Raw genomic sequence first — 20,493 nt, forward strand, 5'->3', positions numbered from 1 at the left:
GAAGGCAGTCGCTGCCACATAATTTGCTATGCCGGCCTAGCTGCCTACCAGACTGGTTACAAATCTGTTGAGAGCAGTACTTACTTTGCAGCAGCAATATTAATTGTATTCTAGAAATTGTCAGCCATTGGCAATAAGCACAATTATTACAAAACTTTACGGTTCTTGCAACTTAATTTCTCTCGGCGGTGGGATTGACTCAGTCTTCATGTATGGAAGCAGGCAGCTGTTGAATCCCTGGTTTCATGAATTCACCTGCCATAGCAAATCATGGCTTTGGCAAAATGGCAATGTGGGGAAAAGTTGAACAATATAGGCTAATGTCCTTTTTTGTCTTTGCAATAGTGTGAACTCAATCCAAGGCTGATGGAGAATAGGCTAGTTGAAGAAACCCATTTTACACCTTTAAAATGTGGTGCGAAACATATGTTTTATGTGAATTAGGCCTAGTTGGTGGAGGAGATTGAATCATGGCTTGAATTTTTTAAATCTGCCAGGATGGATAGACAGAAACATCAGTGCACTGTTCTAGCACAGAGTGTACTTACCCTTACTGATAGCACTGTTGATAACCTCAGGAGAAAAGTTTAATCCAATCGTTCAGTCATTCGTCCACCAAACATATTAAGATGTCCTGTAGCTTGGGTCTGTGTTTTAGAAGCACTCTAACCGATGTTGAATTTGTGTTCTTTGCAATTATTAAAAATATTATTAAATATTATATAATTGTTTTCATTTTTATATCTTTGAACTAAGCTATGATTGGTCTGTTGAGATGGCAAGGCAATTTGGCAAAGAAATCTTATCTGGTTTTGGTGTATTGTGAGCATTTCCTTCCTTCCTTCCTTCTTTCTTTTTTCGCATTTCCCTTTCTCCTTGCCCACATGCAGTGCATTTATCTGGCTGTTTAAAACTCTTACTGACATTACTTGCCCATGTCTTTAAAGAGGCCAGTGGGTCCTACAGGATTCATTAACTGTCTTGTTAGCTTAAAACAAGGCAGTTAATTGGGAAGGGGGGGGGGGGGTAAGTGCCTATATGTTTATGTGATGGTGAAACCAGCGTCTGAAGTACATGTATAATTTGCATGTATTCAGTTGGGTTATAATTGATCCTTTGGTTTACATTATTATTTAAAGGGACCAATTTATATTTGTTAGCCATTCAAATGTGCAGTTTTATCATTAAATGTGTCCTACATGCAAGTCAGTGTATTTTAGTTTACATAATGTAACAGGGAGACACAAAAGTCAGAAGTAAACTTTGTTTGAGCAGCAACAGCAGTGGAGCTGTGCTCAATCAGCTCAAAAATAAGCCCCCACAAAGGCGCTAAGAGCCCAATGAAAGTATTACTGGCAGCAGCTTGACTCTGCCGCAGGAGCCCCAGAACTAGACATGGATTACAAAGAGAAACGGTTTCATTGACATTCTGAAAATATACATTGTACTGTAATAATGCAGTTCTGTTGTCTTGTTCAAATAAGTAAAAAAAAAAAACAAACAAAAAACATTTTGTGTGACATCACTCATTGTGTTTTTCTCAACTGGACTTCATTTCTTTTTCTGTATGAGACCTTTGTAAAGGCATTGATTTCAGGTAATGCGTGCCTTGTACTTTCGTCTTTCATTTCTGTAATTTTTCTAATGCTGCATGTTTGTTTTCATTTTTAGGTCAACCAAATAAAAAACAAATCACATCTCTATTTTAACCATCTCTACCTGACAGCACCTTTTATCTCAGCTGTCTCTCTGTTTTCTGGACTATAACAGATTCTATTGCCATTCTATTAGCCCAACTAGATTGTACTTTGATAGCAATATTGTGCGGAACACTCCTTGCTTTGATAAGAGAGCCACGACTGAGCATGTCAGAGCCTTCTGTGAGTCATGACAGAGGTATGAGCTGGGAGGCTGGCTCCATGGTCATTCCTTTCCTAGTGAACCTTCACTGAAGCTCCACTGCGTGTGTGTGTGTGTGTGTGTGTGTGTGTGTGTGTGTGTGTGTGTGTGTGTGTGTGTGTGTGTGTGTGTGTGTGTGTGTGTGTGTGTGTGTGTGTGTGTCTGTGTGTCTGTGTGTGTGTCTGTGTGTGTCTGTGTGTGTGTCTGTGTGTGTGTCTGTGTGTCTGTGTGTCTGTGTCTGTGTCTGTGTCTGTCTGTGCGCGCGTGCGCGTGAATACACTTAGAAAGCTACCCCGTAGTGTCATGTTTTGCCATTCCCTTTTTCTGACCCTTAGCCTCCCATTAGTCTGCTATTAATATCCCAGCACACTGTGTATGTGCAGACACGGTGCGCCTGGTTTCTCTGAGTAGAAGCAGTCTGGGAAAGTGTATTTAAATGGCACCTTTTCCAGACAGCTGCTTGGCTTGCCTGCTCAAGAAGGTGTTGAGCGATTTCCGAAGATTCCCGAGACCCCCCACAGAATTATTTTTGCCTCTGCTGTTTTTGGTGTTTATATTTAGAGAAAGGGAATTATTTATGTGAGCATCCTCAATGGTCTGTGCTTCCTGCATTTTCCTTGTTTTTAATTTTTTGCTGTGAGAACAGGCAAATCTGCCCGAGTAGCTTCCTTGTTGTAATATGAGCACCATCATGTGTGCACTAGAAAATGCACTAATATGGGCATTCACTGAAGTCATTTCTTTCCCTGAAAAGTGCTCATTCTTCCTTTTATTGTCAAAAATGGAATGGTTGAAATGTTTAATGCTCTGTAATCCTTCAAACAGGTTCAAGAATGGAGGTATCTCCAGAGAGTTTTCTGAAATGGTGCCAAGGTTCAGTTTTATTGGCACAAGTGCTGCACTTTGACTTGTCGAATTGTTGCCTCCCGCATTTACTTTTTCCCAGAGATCTACTGGCCACTCCTCCCAAAACAAACTCATTTTCCTGACACATTTCACGAGTTTAACTGCAACCAACTCGTGAAACATGGCCTGTACAGATATGGACTGGATATCGCTAAAAACATGTAAACCCTGTTACTACTTTCAGTTAAGATGCTACATATGTTAAATAAGAAAGAGATAGATAAGCATGGAAATAACAATTTAATAGTGCTCTGACTACTGTTATACAATCTTTTTTTAAAATGCAGCTGTTTGCTGTTTTTGTGCTTGTAAATTTGAATGAACTGCATTCATGAAGAAATGGTAGGAAGGTAGCACTGAAAGCAGGAACATTATCTTCAATTTCAGTCTGCCCACTAAAATGCATTTTAATGAAATACATCTTCGACAACCTTTTAGTTTACCTTTGCCATGAAAAACAATTTGAACAATTAACAGTGCACCAGACTTGCCCATAGAAGCCCTGAGTCACACAATTCAGCAGGAAAATAATCGAGTTCATGTGGAAAGTCTCCTTTTTGTGGAATTTACTTGAACACTGAAATGTTTGTATAATATATATATTATTTTAACAATACATATATTGTTTTTTTTTACAGAGCTGAGAAGACAGAGGTTCTTAGTGATGACCTTTTACAGGTAACAGTTGCCTTTATTGTTGTTAATCATCAACAGATAAGCCTATGTGATTCTTCTTTTAGTTTTTTTTTTTTTTTTTTTTACATGATCAATCAGCATCAACATGTTTGATGTTATTTTTGTGGGGTAGTAATACTGCACTGGCCCAAAGCTCTTATATTAGATATTTGAGATTGCATACAATTATTTTGAATTTTCAGCAGTCAGCCTGATACCTTAAAGCCACATTTGAGTCCAGGAAACCACATTTCTGCACTTTTCTGAATGACTGGAATTTCAGTTTTTTTACATAATAAGTCTTGGGAACTGAGAAGTAAATGCAACAAGCAGACAGACTTTAGCCCAATATAAAACCAACTTGTAAGATTATGATATTAGCTTGTTGACTTATCGCACATACTTTCATATGTGAAAAGTATTGTATTTTGCCATTAAAAAAAAAAGATTTCCTAACACCACAGTAGATTACTCAGTGTGGCATTCATGCAATGTTAATGCATGGTAATGAAACTATGACTGATTTAGCGTTCCAAGCAGATTAGCAAAGTACTGATATGGTTTTGAGTATATTGTAACATTTGCCATTTTACACAACTGTACTGAGCTGTAGGAATAAGACTCTTTTAAGTCTCACTTAAAGGGGTTTACATCACTCCATTTTGTATGTTTTGCCTTTGATCTCCATTATCCCAGTCATTCCACATTAAGAATGATGTGGGATGGACCTCAATCAGTAAATGGCCTCCTAAACCTCTGGTTGATATGCAGGGGGCGGGCAATGCATTTCCAGTATATAAGGTAGCATTTTTTATGCAGTTATTTTCATTTGAACTGGAGGCAGTATGGAGGGATGTTGAATTTCCTCCTGGTGCTGTTTCTCCTGTGCACAGCGATGAGTCTGTGGGTGTTCTTTGTATTGTCGGTCAGTTTGGGTTAGGGGAGGAGGTTCTCACAGCAGCGATTGTGCAGTGTAACCGGGGACTGCTGGAAAGTGTCGATCTCAGCAGTGTCCCGCAGTCCCACTTGCAGCTGTCCCACAGGAACATCACAGAGTGGCCTTGTAGGCACAGCAGATATGCAGAGCATGTGACTCCTGGCCTCAGCTCTCATTCCTGAAGGCCCTGCACCCCCTTACTTGCTGTGTCATCGGTTTTTAAACTCGATTTTCACGGCAGTAAAAAAAATAAAAATAACATGATAATATCGGGAGTGCCAGAGTAAAGCAAGCATTTACCCTCCCAAACCCAGTGTGACATTGATAATATCCTTCAGCTAAACTTGTAATTATTGATCGTTGTGACCGTCGGTCATGCTTTATAAATGCGCCCAGCTGGAAATGGCTCCACGGTTTGCCGCTCGTTTTCTGTGGCCCTGGCCCTGTGCGTGCCTGGGCCTGTTTGCTCCGGTAACTCTAGCGCTTAATGTACCGCCGGATGACTGTCCCTGGTCCGGAGAGGGGACCAGCAGCATCCGCCACGAGTCATTTTCCACAGGCTGCTTCCCAGAGTCCGCTGCTCTGTTTACAGCCTCCGTTCCGTCTGTAATGGAAAGGGGAAGTCGAAAATGTCCCGCATCACGCAGACGGAGAGCGGTCACGTGGACAGGATGCCCCTCTGCAGACGTACTGTACAGAGGGAAGAGCAGCCTGTGTCCCCCCTCCCCGCTCTCTGTGCCAGGTACCGGGTCCGCACTGCCTGGAGACACCCTGGCGGACAGTGTTGACCCAGATGTTTTGTGAGTGCCCGGGAGGACCCGGGAGGTGTGGGGGCTGTTATCTCTTCTCCCAGCCTGTGGAATTCCTGACCTTCAGGCTGTTTTTGGAGCGGTATTCAGTATTGTGTTCATTTTTCTTAGATCCCTTGTCACGATCCCTTGTCACGGCTCAGGCACAAATTATTCATCGCCGACGTGCTTCCTTCGTTTAGGGTTTGCTGCCTCGCTTTCTGTTTTGTTTTCAAAGAAAATTGTTTTTCTTGTGTCGTACAGTCAAGTCAAAACAGGAAAGCTCTTGTGAAAACATGACAAAAACTCTGAACTGCTGAGCGAAATTCAAGCCATCTTATTTCATTTCAGAATCCTGTAAACATGTTATTTGCATGCGTAGGATGATGCCCTGTTCTCACCCTCTGGTGCTCTCACTATGTAATGTAATTTAATGTAATTGAGCATCCAGAAAATTATGATCTGTTCTGTATTTTCACTTGAACAGCCACTCATTTTTGAGTGGCAAAGTAGATTTGGATTTAGACATAAAATTTGACTTGTGACTGAGAAATTGCTGGTTTGAGCACTCAATTTGATAATAGTATGACCTCCTTTAGCAAGGTATTTTGTCTCAGTTATTCTCTACATGTACAATATGGGCAAAAGGTTGAATAAATCTCGCATTGTTCAGTTCACTCTGAAAAATGGCACGTGCTTATAAGAAATAATGCTTTAACCAGCAGACTTACTTATCTCTGACTGGGAGCCTAACACTCAAGATGTTGAACTCTAATTGGAATGTAAATTTTGGTCATCGTGTCTCTGTTTTCCATCCTGAATGACTTCAATATATAAAAACTACAGCCAGACTGAACCCCATGACAAACTGGTGGACCTGCTTTTGCTAATTGCCACAGATGAATCATGGGCTTTAAAGTCTTTAGCCTAGCTGCTCTGGAGGGGCCATTATCACTTCGAGATGAACTTTACCCCCTCACAGCTGCCAGTTAGAGCCGCCGCACAGCTCAGTGGGCCCCGCCTGAAGCGCAGTGTGGAATGGCATGCGGTGTAACAGCTATGCTGCTTCCCATTTCAGAGCACAGACAGGGGCCTGGAATTTTAAGGGAAGAGTTCTGGCATCTGTGCCAGTGTACAGTACTGTTGGCTGTAACAGAAGTTCTGTCTCTAAGCCTCGAGACTGGTTTTGAGATGGACAAATATCGTAAGTTTAGATTCATGAGGTTTCTTTACAGTTTGCGAGTTTTCAGATGAGAGCAGTAAGCAGCGGCTGAAGTGAATGCTTTGATGATGCGTTCGTGTCTCTATGCCTTTGTTCAGATCGAGCGGCGTATGGAGCTGGTGCGTGGGGTCTCTCACAACGCGCACAAGAAGCTGATCACATGTCTGCAGGGGCACCTCGGCACCGACGCGGAGAAGAGACACGTAAGTGGCCCTCGTGTTCCGCTGCTCGGCCTGCCTCGCTGTTGTCATGGAGCCCTTCTCTCAGGAGGGTGTTGCTCACACTGCCATCGCTCTCCCCTCCCCCCCCACAGAAGAAACTCCCCCTCACGGCGCTATCACAGACCATGCAGGATGGAGGAGCTCAGCTGGGAGAAGAGTCTCTGATTGGGTGAGTTCACGGTTTTGCTTTCCAGGTCATTGAGTTAGAAATGAACTTACCTCCAAGAAAACGACTCTGTCTACATAAGCTATTCAGGATGTGGCTTGTCAGACAAATAGCTCAGGATGCGGAGTCTGCATACGCTTCCAACTTTTCTACCGCTGCTGAAAAGGGTGTGTTGAGCAGCCCTGCCTTTAAAGTGGCTCACCTCTACCTGAAGAAGTGTTTCCAAAGCAAACTGACCCAAGTCGGCAAAACAAGCACCCTGGTGGCGGTTTGGTGCCCGAGCAAGTCCCATGGAACTGGATGCGTTTTTCTGGTATGACATACTGCACAACCCACTGCAGACAACAAGGGCTGTTGCTTATTAATTTATGCAACTGCCAGCAAAAACAAGGCAAGAAAGGACCTAATCACTGGGCACTTTAATGATGACCTTTGTAGATATGTGCTGAAGTGGTCAAGGAGCACTATACACAGTGAGAGCGGGCTTATTGATCGCTAAAAGGCCTTGCTGGGAATGTGGAAGAGACAGACGGCAACTACATGTGCTGTCTGGGAGAAGTGAAACTGTGCTGACAAAATAAACTCAAGACACCAGACCCACCAGAAAACAAAACAAAGATGTTGCTCCAACTTAAACTTCATAGCTGATTAATCTTTGTGAGTGATACAGAAGCCCACTAACAATCCACTGGAATATAAAGCAATTCTGTTGTCACAAATTATGGCTTCTGTTCAAATTTGCCTGAAATCTGTTCAGATTCACCTGAAATCTCACATCTAATTGCCGTAAAGAAGTGAAACATTTATGGCAGTTTACACTTCTGGATGTTAAGCCCAAGCCAGTGACGTTATGCATGATTAAACCTGTTAGCCTGTAAAATTCAATGCTTTTTGGTGAAAATAAATTTGGATTACAAATTTGAATGGATGACAACTTAAGTCAGTTATGGAATTGCAGGCAGTTTTTATTTTACAGAAAACAAAAAAAAAAACAATGAAACTAGCTGTGTCACTACCAGTGAAAACTTTAATGTTGTTTACCTGTAAGAGGATGGATACCAATTATTTTATTCAGCCTGGTATGCTCAGAAAAAGTGCATGTTTCTTAAGGCCATCACTCAAACCGTAGAAATGTTCCCTCCATTTTGCTATCTCTGAATAATTGGCCTTGACTTATTTTTGTGGAAGTGTGAGATGTATGGTCTCTGCACTGAAAATATCCTAGTGACGGGTGTAATCTGTCCTACTGTGTTTCTGCATTCACTTATGGGGACGTGATAGGACTGTGTTTATAGCGATCGCTGGCTTGGCTGTGGCACAGTAAACACGAGTGCCATACAAAATTTGTAGGGAAGCTATAGAAGTGTACCTAAACCCGACTTCTGGTTCTGGAAAGTAATTTTAGACAATGAATTATTTATTTTCTGCCTGGGTGGTAAGTAATTGGTTGGTAAGATTTATGTCATGCACAGGCAATAATTAGGAATGGCTTCATTATGATTACTGGTGGAATGAAAGTGCAGCTATATAAACAACCTGTGCATAATCTTTATTTTAGTTTTACCACCAGAGATTACATACTGATTAAATCCATTTATACCTTTAACTGCACATATTTTATAAGAAAAGCATGTTCTGGAATTTCAGAGTTTTCACTATTCTCTAGTGGGAATACTGCTCTCAATTTTTTAAAATGGACTGAATATTTTTAGTTTCTGATATGCCACATGGTTAGTTAAACAGGCAGTTGAAAAAAAGTGTTACTGAAATAAAAATAGATTTTGTAAACAAGCCTAGTACATAATGTGACTCAGAGTAATTTGTTTCTAGACAGTACTTTTACTGAGAAATATTGTTCTGGAGGCTAATCTTCTTTTTGCAACATGCTCTTAAATTTAGTAAGTTAAGGTCAGTTTTCTTAAACATTTTCCCCAAAGAATTTCTCTTGTTCTATTCCTAAAGGGATTTTCTTCATTTCACAATTGTATTTGGATACTTTTTATTAAAAAATATTAACTACCAAGGCCTATGAATGTAGGTCTTCTTAAAACAAGAAGGCTCTTCTAAGATATTGAAATATAGAGAAGAAGAAGATAATGATATGATAATGGTGTCTGTGTTTTGCAGTAAGATGATGGAGGTCTGTGGGGAGGCAGAGAACCGTCTGGCCTCTGAGCTGATGCAGCATGAGGTGCAGATCGAAAAAGATGTCCTTGACCCCCTTAATCAGCTAGCAGAGGTGAGCAGGAAGTGTTGATATGGACATGCTTCATCTCTTTGGCCTCTGCAGTATCGCTGACCCATCATGGCATGTTGATGACATTACTGCTTTGCTTTATCTACTACCTGTGTCACTGTTATGACCACAGGTTTCTATTGTAATGCATGCTGTTATTTACATTAATAACCACAGGATATTTGGAGCACTAATAAGGTTGTCTGTGAAGTGCATTTCATTTTTTTTGCAGATTGATTGAGTTGTTTCAATGGTGAGAGCTGATTATCATGTAGTAGGCTTACACTCATAACGTCCATCTTCCAATCCCAGGTTGATATTCCCAACATCCTGAAACAGCGCAGGCAGCTGGCCCGGCTGGTGCTGGACTATGATTCCGCAAAAGCTCGGTGAGGTTCTGCGTTTCTGTAGAGATTACACTGAAGGATTACTGTCTGGTGTGTTTTTGGCTGCTACTTCGTTCCAGTCCCAGGTTAATTGCCCCCGTACTGGATTAACAATTCAGTTATCCTGTGTTTGACTGCGTGTTTTTTCAGATGGTTGCAGGCAACCAAGTCGGTAATCTCAGGAACAAACACTCAAGCACTGACAGCCAAGGTGGACTCCCTCAAAGAGGAGGTGGATGAAGCTATGAACAAAGTGGAGCTCTGCAAGGTATCGCCACGTTCTCATGTATCGTACAGGATATACAGGGTAGAAAATCATGCTGCAGTCCTAATGCAAGGGAGGTTTCTTTTGGGGCAAGTTTGGCCAAATGTGGACAATCCTACCAAAGAGTTACACTCAGCTGGCAAAACCTATTTTAAAAAGCAGACTGAAGAAGGAACCAAAAGTATTAAAAGAGAAAAGGTATTAAACTGTCAGGGAAGTGTGATCTAAGTGCTTTTTTGTCATTTAAACAAAAAAATTAAAATCAAGCACTAGTAGGCCATGCCTTGGATCTGATGCATTGGGGAAATAAACTGTTGAACAGAAAACCTTACAGGTTTAGGCTGTTCCCTTGGGCAGATGTAAGACACCACCAAGAATGTTTTTAGACTACACTAAGGACTGAGAAACCTATTTCAGAATACCAGAGGCATGGAGCAGAGTGCCATCTTGCTTTGCTTTTACCATTTTGGAATGAGCGGGTCAGTCAGTGGGTTTCAGTGAGTTTAATGAGGTCCACCTGCAATGCAGATGAGACTAATGGTACAATAAATTATTTCAGTATGCGTAATACATGAAGATTTACGAAGTATGAATTCAGAGAAAAAGAATTCACTCAAAATAATGGCTTACATTTTTAATTATCCTGAACTGCACAAAAATGTTTAAAAAAATGTAACAAAAGAGTACATTACTGTTGCTCCAGTTGGTAGTTCAAGCATGTAAATACAAGGCTTCAGGAATGCTATCACTCAGCGCTGTGCTGGCTCAGGTATATCTGTGAAGGTCATCAGACCTGGCCTTCCGCTCTCTCTGGGGCTGCAAGGCAGCTCGTGTCTGCATTGCCCCAGGGCTCAGGATGTGAAGGGCTTTGCTTTCCTCTGGCGTACCACTTTCTGTTGACTGTATGAAACATTAATGGCCTTCAATGTAAAGCCGCATTGCTACATCACTGCTAATTGGCGGTAGAAGTATTGCTTCACAATATACAGGCTATAAAGCAGGACATTGATTTTTGTGTTGATTAGATATTCTGAGTGGTGTAAACGAAACCATTGAAAGTTTGACCCTTGTTAATGGGCCAGTTATTAATGTATAATTTATGCTTCATGAATTCTTAGCAGTATTGCTGCAGAGTGTTCAGTTTGTGTCCTAATTGTTCTCTCTTTGACCATGAACATAACTGGAGTATATGGCTTACATGCTTTGTTTAGCTGCATGTTACTTTTAATCACAGACAGTCCTGAATATGGCGATTCACCACACCTGTAGATTGATTGCATGAAGCAAAATATGTGTACACTGCCACAAAATGTCACAGGCTATTACAGAGTATTGGAAATTGAATCAATAAAGAGAAAAGTGAAGGGTTAAAATGTAAGTGTCAACATGTGTTGAAGAACTCTGCACAGTCCCAACTGCCATCTGTTCTGTCTTCTTGTGCCCAGGACCAGCTGGCTGCAGACATGTACAATTTCTTCTCAAAAGAGGGGGATTATGCCCGCTATTATGTAATGGTGAGTAAATGCCTCTACTGTCAGGCTGCAGGTCATTTTTATCATTCAGATTTCATGGCTTGTGTTTGTGTGCGTGTCTGAGTCTGTGTGTCTGCACACTTATACAGAACCGCACCATAAAATAGTTTTTGACACCTTAATGTGCAAGGTTTTATGTCTAGTGTCTATATTTGTATAATGACCAGTGCCTCTGTGGCACGTGTAGTCTGCGCCGTATATGGGATGCATGAGTTCATCAAAACCATACGATGCATTTAGCTTAAAATGGATGACCGATTCTAAGTGCAACACAACTGTAAATGTCATGTGGGTGCAGTGATATATCTGGGAACATCTATGTGTCCTTCTGTGATTCGCTGAGAGGCAGTTGACTTATGAACTGTTCGGTTTTACATATTTTCTGTTTATGACCAGTGTGGATTACGTCTGTACGTTTCATTGTCTTTTACACTGCCGTATGACTGTGACTTAGAATTTCTGCCTCTCAATGTGTTTTCTTCTCCCAGTTATTGGAAGCACAAGCTGATTACCATAGAAAATCTTTAGCAGTGCTGGAAAATGTGCTGCCAACCATTCAAGCGCAGCAAGGTACAGTTTCACTGGCTTACCTCTTCTGCAAGCATCTGCTTTCTCTTTCCATGTCCTCTGTCCTTGACATTTTGCATTTTTTATGGCTCATTACTGCCGCTGAAAAAGTTGTTGTTCCTTTTTTTGTTTTCTCTTCACTGTTCCCATAACAAAAGCAGTCTGGGGTTTATAATTTGCTTGATACCTTATGATTGTTTTAATGAAACCTGACACTAGGCCACAGAACCAGAAGCCACGGTCACAGAGACATGGTTCATTTTTCAGGCTCAGTCTTCATACTACAGGTGCTTGTAAAGTTATCCATCAGCAAATATCCATGCTTATATAATGAGAGCATGTGAGACTGCAATAATTGGCCTTTAAACATTTTTCAAACTTATCCCCCCCACATTAAATGACTACACAATTTGTCTGCCACTTTAATGGTAGTAAATGTATTGCTGACCTACTTGCAACTTTCCGTTCTGTATTTTGCTTCTGTGAGTCAGTCTTAGTACCTGTTCTGTAGTTTGCATACAGGTTTATGTGCTCACTCACTGATGCCAGTCTCATAAAAAAAACAAAATTCCTGTTTCCTGGTGATTCCCTTAGCAAGTACATAACCGTCTAACAGTTTAAGAGTTTGTAACTCTTACCATGGTTAACAAGGCTATCATGTATTCTTACAACTTTTTTCACACACCCTCATTGGCAGAGCCAGTCTTAGGGATGTGGTGGCCCTTAACAAGACTGTTGCTGTGTGCTCCAACATAAATCACTAAATGACATTAAAAAAACTTTATTTGTGTGGCCCAGGGATGGCGGTAACTCTAAATGACTGCATAGTGTTTTTTCCAGTTTATTCCACTCATAGGATTTAAAGTTCTGCACAGTAATGCACTGTTATTATATCTATATTGTTTTCTGATATTTATGTTAAATAGATGGTCTGAAGCTGTTGGGTGAGCTGCTGATATCTTCACCAAGTTATGACACATCCTGTTTCCAACTTCCAGTGTGCATCAGTTAATTAGGTTATGCAGCCGCCATTCATGTAATTTTTTTCAACAAAGGAAAGCAGATATTGAGTCTATAATAATGCAGAAACTAATTGTGTTCTGTTTGTTAGATTAAATCGTAACCACCTATTGTGAGTGTTGCATTCACTGCTGTCGGTGGTTCCGGGCTGGGAAGTGTATTCTGAAGAAATGCAATGTCATGCTATGCATTTCATACAGTACTTATTTTCTAGTCTGCATGGTTCCTGATTAAATTGGTTCATGAATTTAAAAAAGCACAGTTAATTTTTTTTTTTTTGTTCTATTCGACGTCAGTTAAGAGAATTGCATATGGGGAGATGTGACTAGTTATTAGGAAATGGCAGCCTATGTTTCTCATGGCCATACTTTGTGAAAAGCAAAGCTATAGTACAGCACACACTGAAGTCATATTATTGAAGGTGTTCTGTTTATTGTTTGTTATACTGCATTGAAAATCACCTCTAGTAATCACAAACTGTTGTGAGTGTGCATTTTTCTCAATGAATCTATACTCAGTAGTGCTTCTTTCAGATTTCTGAGTCGTTGCTCTGTATTCACTCTTTTGAGCATTAAGGCTGCCTCGAGCTTTTCAGTTATTGCAAAATCAAAAACTCGAGCTGTTACTGCATCTTTTTTCTGTGCTGTTGTTCCTTTGAGCATTTCCACAAAACATGTGGTAATAAGGAGACAGGCCTGTTTCACAGCATGTGATGTATGACTCAGCTGTCTGATCTTTCCCACCTGGCCCCCCAGCCCCTTACACCCTCCCTTTTGAAAAGAATACTCATACACATATGCTTCAACCCTCTGGTTATTCTACTGTAAGCTCTGACCTGGTGGCTTAAACTGCTGCAGTGGGAAAGCATGTGATCATTTCGATATTTAGCCATAAGTGCTCTTAATCTCGATGATTTATGTGTTCTCTGTTTATGGTTAACGGTCTCCCACCCTGGTGTCTCCCCCTGCAGACAGCTGGACTGAGAAGCCTGCCTTTGGGACGGCTCTTGAGGAGCACCTGAAGCGGAGCGGGCGGGAGATCGCGCTGCCCATCGAGGCCTGCGTGATGATGCTGCTGGAGACCGGCATGAAGGAGGAGGTAGGCTTCACAGAAGCTCCGGGAGCTCCAGCTCTACCTGACCCCACACAGGCTTCACAGAAGCTCCGGGAGCTCCAGCTCTACCTGACCCCACACAGGCTTCACAGAAGCTCTGGGAGCTCCAGCTCTACCTGACCCCACACAGGCTTCACAGAAGCTCCGGGAGCTCCAGCTCTACCTGACCCCACACAGGCTTCACAGAAGCACCCCGCTTCACCTGACCCCACACAGGCTTCACAGAAGCACCCCGCTTCACCTGACCCCACACAGGATAAAATTATTAATCCAAAGTGGTCTATGCTGAAATTGAAAATGTTTTGGTTCAGGATGGTGTGCTCCTTCAGACTGCGAACCAACTGAGGTCATAGTATGTGCAGCTCCACATGTTTCGACTTCAGAAATTGTAGGGGCCATAGTGTTTATTTCTCTTGTCTTGGTGTATTTATATAAGGGGAACCTGAAACTGCTGTCTGTACATTTGAGTTTTGCTTGATGCTAAAGCGTGCTTTCTGCCGTTTCGCTTTTACACGCTCTGTTTCACTTCCCTTTTTCTGACAGAAAAGCAATGCAAAGAGTAGAGTATTAATACTACAGAAACTAGACGCGTGTCTCGCCTCTTACCAGTCCACATTACCAGTAAGATGTGATCTCTCGTTTTGCACTCGTTTCAGTGCCGGCTGGTGGTGTTTTGCTGACGTGAAGGGGCTCTGGTTTAGTGGGGTGTGTTGTCCTGGTTCTGCGCCCATGTGAAGCGCTGTGTGGCGTGCGTGGCTCTGACCCCTCTCTCCTCGCGCGTCAGGGCCTGTTCAGGATCGCCGCTGGGGCCTCCAAGCTGAAGAAGCTGAAGGCGGCGCTGGACTGCTCCACCTCCCAGCTGGAGGAGTTCTACTCTGACCCCCACGCTGTAGCCGGTACTGCCTTTTTCCTGTTTACCACAGACACGGTCTGTAAATGAGCCTGGTGCTGCTTTTGCTCACTTCATCATTTTAAAATCGCGCTGGCAGCAGGAAAATGCACTGGGCACAGCTCCATGGCGTGTTGCGTGTTGCACTGGTTCATGTAGCACTACATTTACAACAGAGGTGCGCTACCATTTTGTTAGCAGCGTTTTAGCTGGAGTACTCCTGAAGTTGTTGAATAGTGAGTTATATTAAGATTAGAAAGTATGCATTAATGTTTTGTGTACTATTATGAATGAACAACCAGCACTGAGTAAGAAAAAAGAGGTTTTGTGTTTGGTTAACCCAAAATATAATTCTATAATGACAACCCACGTCCCAGGTCTACTTACAGTCAGTTAAGGCTATTGAGCCATTTGCAGTGAAGGTCATATCACACTTAACTGTGCTTCAGGGGTTTGCCTTCTGAATGGTGAGTACAGTCTGGAAAGTGGCCAGTGTGAGTGAATACAGATTTCTTCAGTTCATTTCCACCTGTCTGAATACTGCCCTGAGTGCGTATGTCTTTCCCTTTTAAAATGTTGCTTTTTTCCTTGGCCAGGTGCTCTGAAGTCCTACTTGAGGGAATTGCCAGAGCCTTTAATGACCTTCCAGCTGTATGACGAGTGGACACACGCATCCAAGTAAGACTGAGAATCCCTTAAACGCGGAGTTATCTTTACAGCTCACTTCAAACAAATTTATCAGCGATAAATCTTGCAAACCACTCATGGTCCATATGGGTGAATCTCACTGGACTTTCAGCCATGTGAGTGAACTTGTTTATTTTTTATCCACAGTGTGTCTGACCAAGACAAAAGGCTGCAGGCATTGTGGGTGACATGCGACCAATTGCCAAAGAACAATAAGGCCAACTTCAGGTTGGTGCACTGACTGGCCTCAGACCAGCTATGGAAAGTGTCCTGGAGCTCATTCTGCTCTGACTGTATTATAATTCAATACAGTGATGAGCAATATTGGGGTTGCTTGATTTTTTTTTTTTTTTTTTCGACTGCCTGCTCTTTGCCTGTTTGGATTGTATGACTCCTTTTTTAATTGTGAAACAAAATCAGAAGGGCCTGAAAGGGTCAGTCAAATAAGAACCATAGTGCAGATTTGACCTATTTTAGCATGGTGCTGCGTTTTAGCAATTTTGTCTTCTGTTATGTATGTTAAGGGGAGGCACCACCGTAAAAAACGATGATTTTGGTTCCATATGTCAATTTTGATTTTCTTTGATATTTTGCTTCTATAACTTCTGTAGTTTCATAAAATGAACAAAGTAAAGATAAATAATAATTATAAATAGTTAATTTAGATGATAATATAACACCATCGTCAAGAAGATGAAGCATAAAATAAGCTTATGATAGCATCTTTTATGATTAAAAGCCTCCGCAGTTTTAAAACTGACCTGGTTGAATCATATATCGTTAAAAAGCTTGTTTCCTGGAGCGTACAGCCAGTATGACCATATGTGGCTATTTACTTTGCTGTCACTGTGAAGTTGGAGGAAAGACAAGCAGAACTCTTCAATTTCATTTACATCAGCAAATCTTTAACAGCCATTTCCTCAAAACCGTATATTGCCCATAGGGTATTCAATTTATCTCAACTGTAACAATAGATACAGCTACTTAATTTTAGATTCTGTTTCTTAAATGTATAGCTATGGCGTGTCAGAGGCTGTTTAAAATATGTTTTGTCATTTTCATTTTATGTGGCATTTTATCAGTAAAAATAGGTTTAAAAAAAAAAAAAAGCATGTACATATTGTTTTTGGAATAATTAATTAAAAAAACAATATTTTGACGAAAGCCTCTGACAAGACCTAACTATTGAGTTATTGATCACATTAAAAAAAAAAATCAGTTGATTTTATTTGTTGAACTTAAATATTGAATGCCTTATATGCAAATTAGCATATATTTAATGAGCAAATAGCTCATTTTCATATTTTAAAAATAAAAAAATGAAAAGTCATAATGCAAAAAAACCTTGTATTTGTGTGTTTATTCAACTGGTAAAACTTCATTTTGATCTGATAAAGGAATTCTTTTTTCCTATTAAGGGGTGGTGCCTCCCCTTAAGTATTATTGATTAAACAACATGAATCTTCATTTCAGCTGGTTGCTCTAGTCTTAGGATCAACATTAGCCTAACCCAGGTGTGTACAACTCCTGGAGGGCTGGGGTTTGTGCTCATTAAATTGGCTCATTAATAATAAACCACAAAAAAACTTCTCACCATGGCCCTTCAAGCAAGGTCTAATTAGCTCATGGAAGTGACTTGCTTGGTCATATGTTGGCCTTCAGTTGAGGTTGAAAATGTGAGCTTTGTTTTGTACTTGTGTATTTTGGTGAATTTTGTACAGTGCTGTCTTGTGCATTTCATAAGACGCTGCCCTTTGAAATGTAATTGTTTCTGACCCTTTGACAGGTATTTGGTGAAATTCCTGGCCAAGCTTGCCCAGGACAGTGAAGTCAATAAAATGACCCCCAGCAACATTGCCATTGTACTGGGTCCCAATCTGCTGTGGGCTAAAACAGAAGGGTGAGAAGTTCACTGCGAATTCCTTTGCTGTTTGTTAAAGGTTCTCACTGGATAAACTGGATTTGTTTAATGGTTTTAAGAACTAGGTTTGGTTCTTTAATGGGATGTATTTATCTTGTGCACTGTACTATACTCTATAGCTTCTCTTAGCTATTACCATGTGCACGGTGTGTGCCTATGGGACAGTGGTTTAAAAATGTATAACATCTGGTATTTTCGTTTGGGCTTGTAGGACCCTGGCAGAGATGGCAGCAGCTACCTCTGTTCATGTGGTGACCATAATCGAACCCATCATCCAGCACGCTGACTGGTTCTTCCCTGAGGGTACAGTCTAACTAAGACAGAGCCTCCCTCTCTCTGAGAATAGGAGTTGGCGGTGCTTCTCTGCTGCATATGTGGCTATTTTGCCTTTTTTGTCATCTGCTCTCTGCTTAATTTCTTTGTCTGTAAACCAGAAAGGCGATAATTATTTGTTAGTTTGGTGGGAAAGGCATCAATTCCAAGGCATAGATTTTTTTATGGAGTATACAAACGATCAGAACTCTTGTGTCCAGAATATTTATTTATGCACAATTTTGCCTGTTTTGGAGAGCAGTGGTAAGAACATCCCATCTGACTTGATTATTCTGCTGAAAAGTGGCTGTATTAACTTCTGCATTAATGAACAACGTGACACTTTATGGATTTTGACAGTGACTGAGACTAATTTCCAATAGCTCTTTGCCGTCATGGTGGCTAATCTGTTTCCAAGGCAATTTAACCCAGCACAGTTTTCCTCTAGGATTATTTGTTATGCTATATCTGCTATAAGAGACCTGTAGGACAGCAGAAAATAGAAATTTATCAGAAATCTTCATTTTAAAAACATAAGAAATAAAAATGTCTGAAACAGTGGTTTAAAATGAAGGAAATTATCTCAAAATGGCGGCACCATCAATTCCCCCTGTAACGCGTGTGCGTCTCTCCGCAGACGTGGAGTTCAACGTGTCGGGCATGTTTGCCATGCCCACCCCTCTTGCAAACCACACCAACCACCTGAGCATGCCTGACTTGGACTCGGGCACTATAGAGAGAAAGCGGCCAGGCAGCGTGGTCCTGCCGGAGGGCGACGGTCCCCGCAAAGACAGGTATCCATCCCACCACCGGGGTTTCCAAAGGCAGGATTCAAAGTCCAACCCACTGTCTGCTGTGTATGTTGTGTCTGAGGAGTCTATCACAGTTAAGGTCAACGAAGCGCAGTAGTCTGTGCTTTAAGTGAATTAAGTGTGTTAAGAATCCGTATTCTCCCTTTATTTTCCTTTTTCTTTTATGTATGAACAATGACACTGTAATCAATAAAGTACTTTTTTTTTTTTTACTCATGGTCACTGATGGCTACTAAAGAAAAATGATTAACCTTACTAACCTGAAGGATAATCTGTTAGCTGATCCATGTCAAGTTTGTGTTTGTGGGTTTGGCTTGCTGCCAGCAAGCTTCCTCTTTTGCACTGCTCGTTTTCCATTGTGGGGTCCTTCCCGCACACACAATCACAGTCTAAACATAGAGCACTGGAACCGTTCACCTGCAAGATGGGCCTCCAGGTTTGCAGTTTCCCGAGCACAATTTATAGGTTGTGTTAATTACATTCATCTTGTGTAACTCCTGAGTGTCCAGCAGTCCACTGTGTTTCTGAATTTACAAACAGCCAGTCCAATGTGCTGGTACTGTATATAGTATGGCTTTGAATTAATTCAGGGCAAGTCTCTGGAAAAAAATACATTTCTGTGTGATTGGTCACGTTGTCCGTCAGCTTTCTGCTCCATTGCCGGTCCTTGGTATATGAAAGACTGGCTTAGTCTTTGTAATCTTAGTGCTTACTCTGTTTATATCCTTGCTTGCCATGTTTGCCATCAAATTAATTTATTTAGCAACAATATATATGTTGCAGATCTAAAACATGTATATTAAGTTAAAGCATGTAAACTCACCTCTCTGAAGCACTCAAGATCTTCAGTGTCCTCCTCAGTAATAGGGTGCCTGTAATTCAAGAGCTGTGCAGTTCCAAAGAAAATCACTTACACAATTCAACTGGAGGAGTGGACCCGGTAGTGTAAATTGACCGCCCCCTCCTCTTCCACTGGTGTAGAGTAGCATACTTTCCCTGCTTACCCGCTGACCCGCTGTGTCTCTGTCCTGCTGTTTCACTGTGGCGCTCGTGTCTCCACTATCTCCTCTCTCCAGCCCTGCTAATAAATTATCGGACCACACCCCCCGTAGAGCCAGCACTCTAAATAGAAAGCAGCACACTTCGCCTGCCTTCCAGCCCCCCCTGCCCCCGGTGGAGGCCGGGGGGGCTGCGCCGGTACAGTGCGGTACCGAGCTTCCGCCCGCGCAGCAGGCTCAGGCCACGGGTTTGGGCCTGGAGGCAGGCCAGTCCAGCGCGGGGTTACCGGCCGCGGCGTCGCCGGCCGCCCAGCACGCTGAAGAGCTCAGGTAAGGGCTGTGCAGAGGCTTCCGGCACCATGCGGCACCGACTCACCACGCGACCATCACAGGCTCACCGCGCGACGGGGGCCGTCTCACCCGCTAGCTTCTGCTCTGTTCATTGCTAACGTCCCCCGTCCGTCACTTTTTTACATAAAGACCATTCAAATTGGCACAAAGTAAAAGTGTGTGATTCAAAATGACACAGTTAAATGCCATAATGTGTTACACTGCTTTTAAAATGTAGTCTGGCTTTAGCTTGATGGTCTGCCTAATGAAGTCTGTGATGAGACACTGTTGAGGAATCCATAAAACGCGTGTGATGAGGTCCTCGGTGCATTGCCAGTGTTGCACCACATTTGAGACGTGATGGTTTTTATTGCTCGCTTGTGGATTCCAGCATCTGTGCTTGCCTTTCATGCTGCTGTTTGAGGCCTAGTCTGTGGTCGCCCCCAATACTGAGTCACTGTTGTGTCTGGACACATATCCATCCTTTCATTTTTTTTTTTACTTTGCAAATGAGGCCTCTTGCAGCTGCTCCGGCATTAGACTGTCTCCTTTCTCACGCTTCTCTGCATGTTCAGTCGATGTAGAAGATTTTTAAGAATAGGTCTCCTGTA

The 20,493-nt window shown here is 41.9% G+C and overlaps 1 protein-coding gene and 1 long non-coding RNA gene across 7 annotated transcripts in view; one reads left to right on the forward strand and one right to left on the reverse strand.

Moving 5' to 3' along the window:
- The window catches only part of arhgap17a (Rho GTPase activating protein 17a), a 42,455-nt gene that overhangs the window by 15,908 nt on the left and 6,054 nt on the right, over positions 1-20,493 (forward strand). For 5 of the 6 annotated variants that reach the window (XM_064322839.1, XM_064322838.1, XM_064322840.1 and 2 more), the window contains 16 exons: positions 3,444-3,483; positions 6,526-6,630; positions 6,741-6,817; positions 8,942-9,053; positions 9,363-9,439; positions 9,587-9,704; positions 11,147-11,215; positions 11,722-11,803; positions 13,791-13,918; positions 14,718-14,829; positions 15,419-15,500; positions 15,657-15,737; positions 17,296-17,409; positions 17,642-17,733; positions 18,380-18,536; positions 19,631-19,882. In XM_064322839.1, coding sequence (XP_064178909.1) covers positions 3,444-3,483; positions 6,526-6,630; positions 6,741-6,817; positions 8,942-9,053; positions 9,363-9,439; positions 9,587-9,704; positions 11,147-11,215; positions 11,722-11,803; positions 13,791-13,918; positions 14,718-14,829; positions 15,419-15,500; positions 15,657-15,737; positions 17,296-17,409; positions 17,642-17,733; positions 18,380-18,536; positions 19,631-19,882 — 1,698 coding nt within the window. The remainder of the gene's footprint in view (positions 1-3,443; positions 3,484-6,525; positions 6,631-6,740; positions 6,818-8,941; positions 9,054-9,362; positions 9,440-9,586; positions 9,705-11,146; positions 11,216-11,721; positions 11,804-13,790; positions 13,919-14,717; positions 14,830-15,418; positions 15,501-15,656; positions 15,738-17,295; positions 17,410-17,641; positions 17,734-18,379; positions 18,537-19,630; positions 19,883-20,493) is intronic. The other variant, XM_064322843.1, reaches the window with a different exon arrangement.
- On the reverse strand, positions 18,738-19,535 carry LOC135248334 (uncharacterized). Its single transcript, XR_010328410.1, has 2 exons — positions 19,378-19,535; positions 18,738-19,153 (listed from the first exon to the last, which is right to left on the reverse strand). It is a non-coding gene; the product is annotated as an uncharacterized LOC135248334 (long non-coding RNA).

Source organism: Anguilla rostrata, chromosome 2, assembly GCF_018555375.3.
Source record: "Anguilla rostrata isolate EN2019 chromosome 2, ASM1855537v3, whole genome shotgun sequence".
Classification (NCBI taxonomy): domain Eukaryota; kingdom Metazoa; phylum Chordata; class Actinopteri; order Anguilliformes; family Anguillidae; genus Anguilla; species Anguilla rostrata.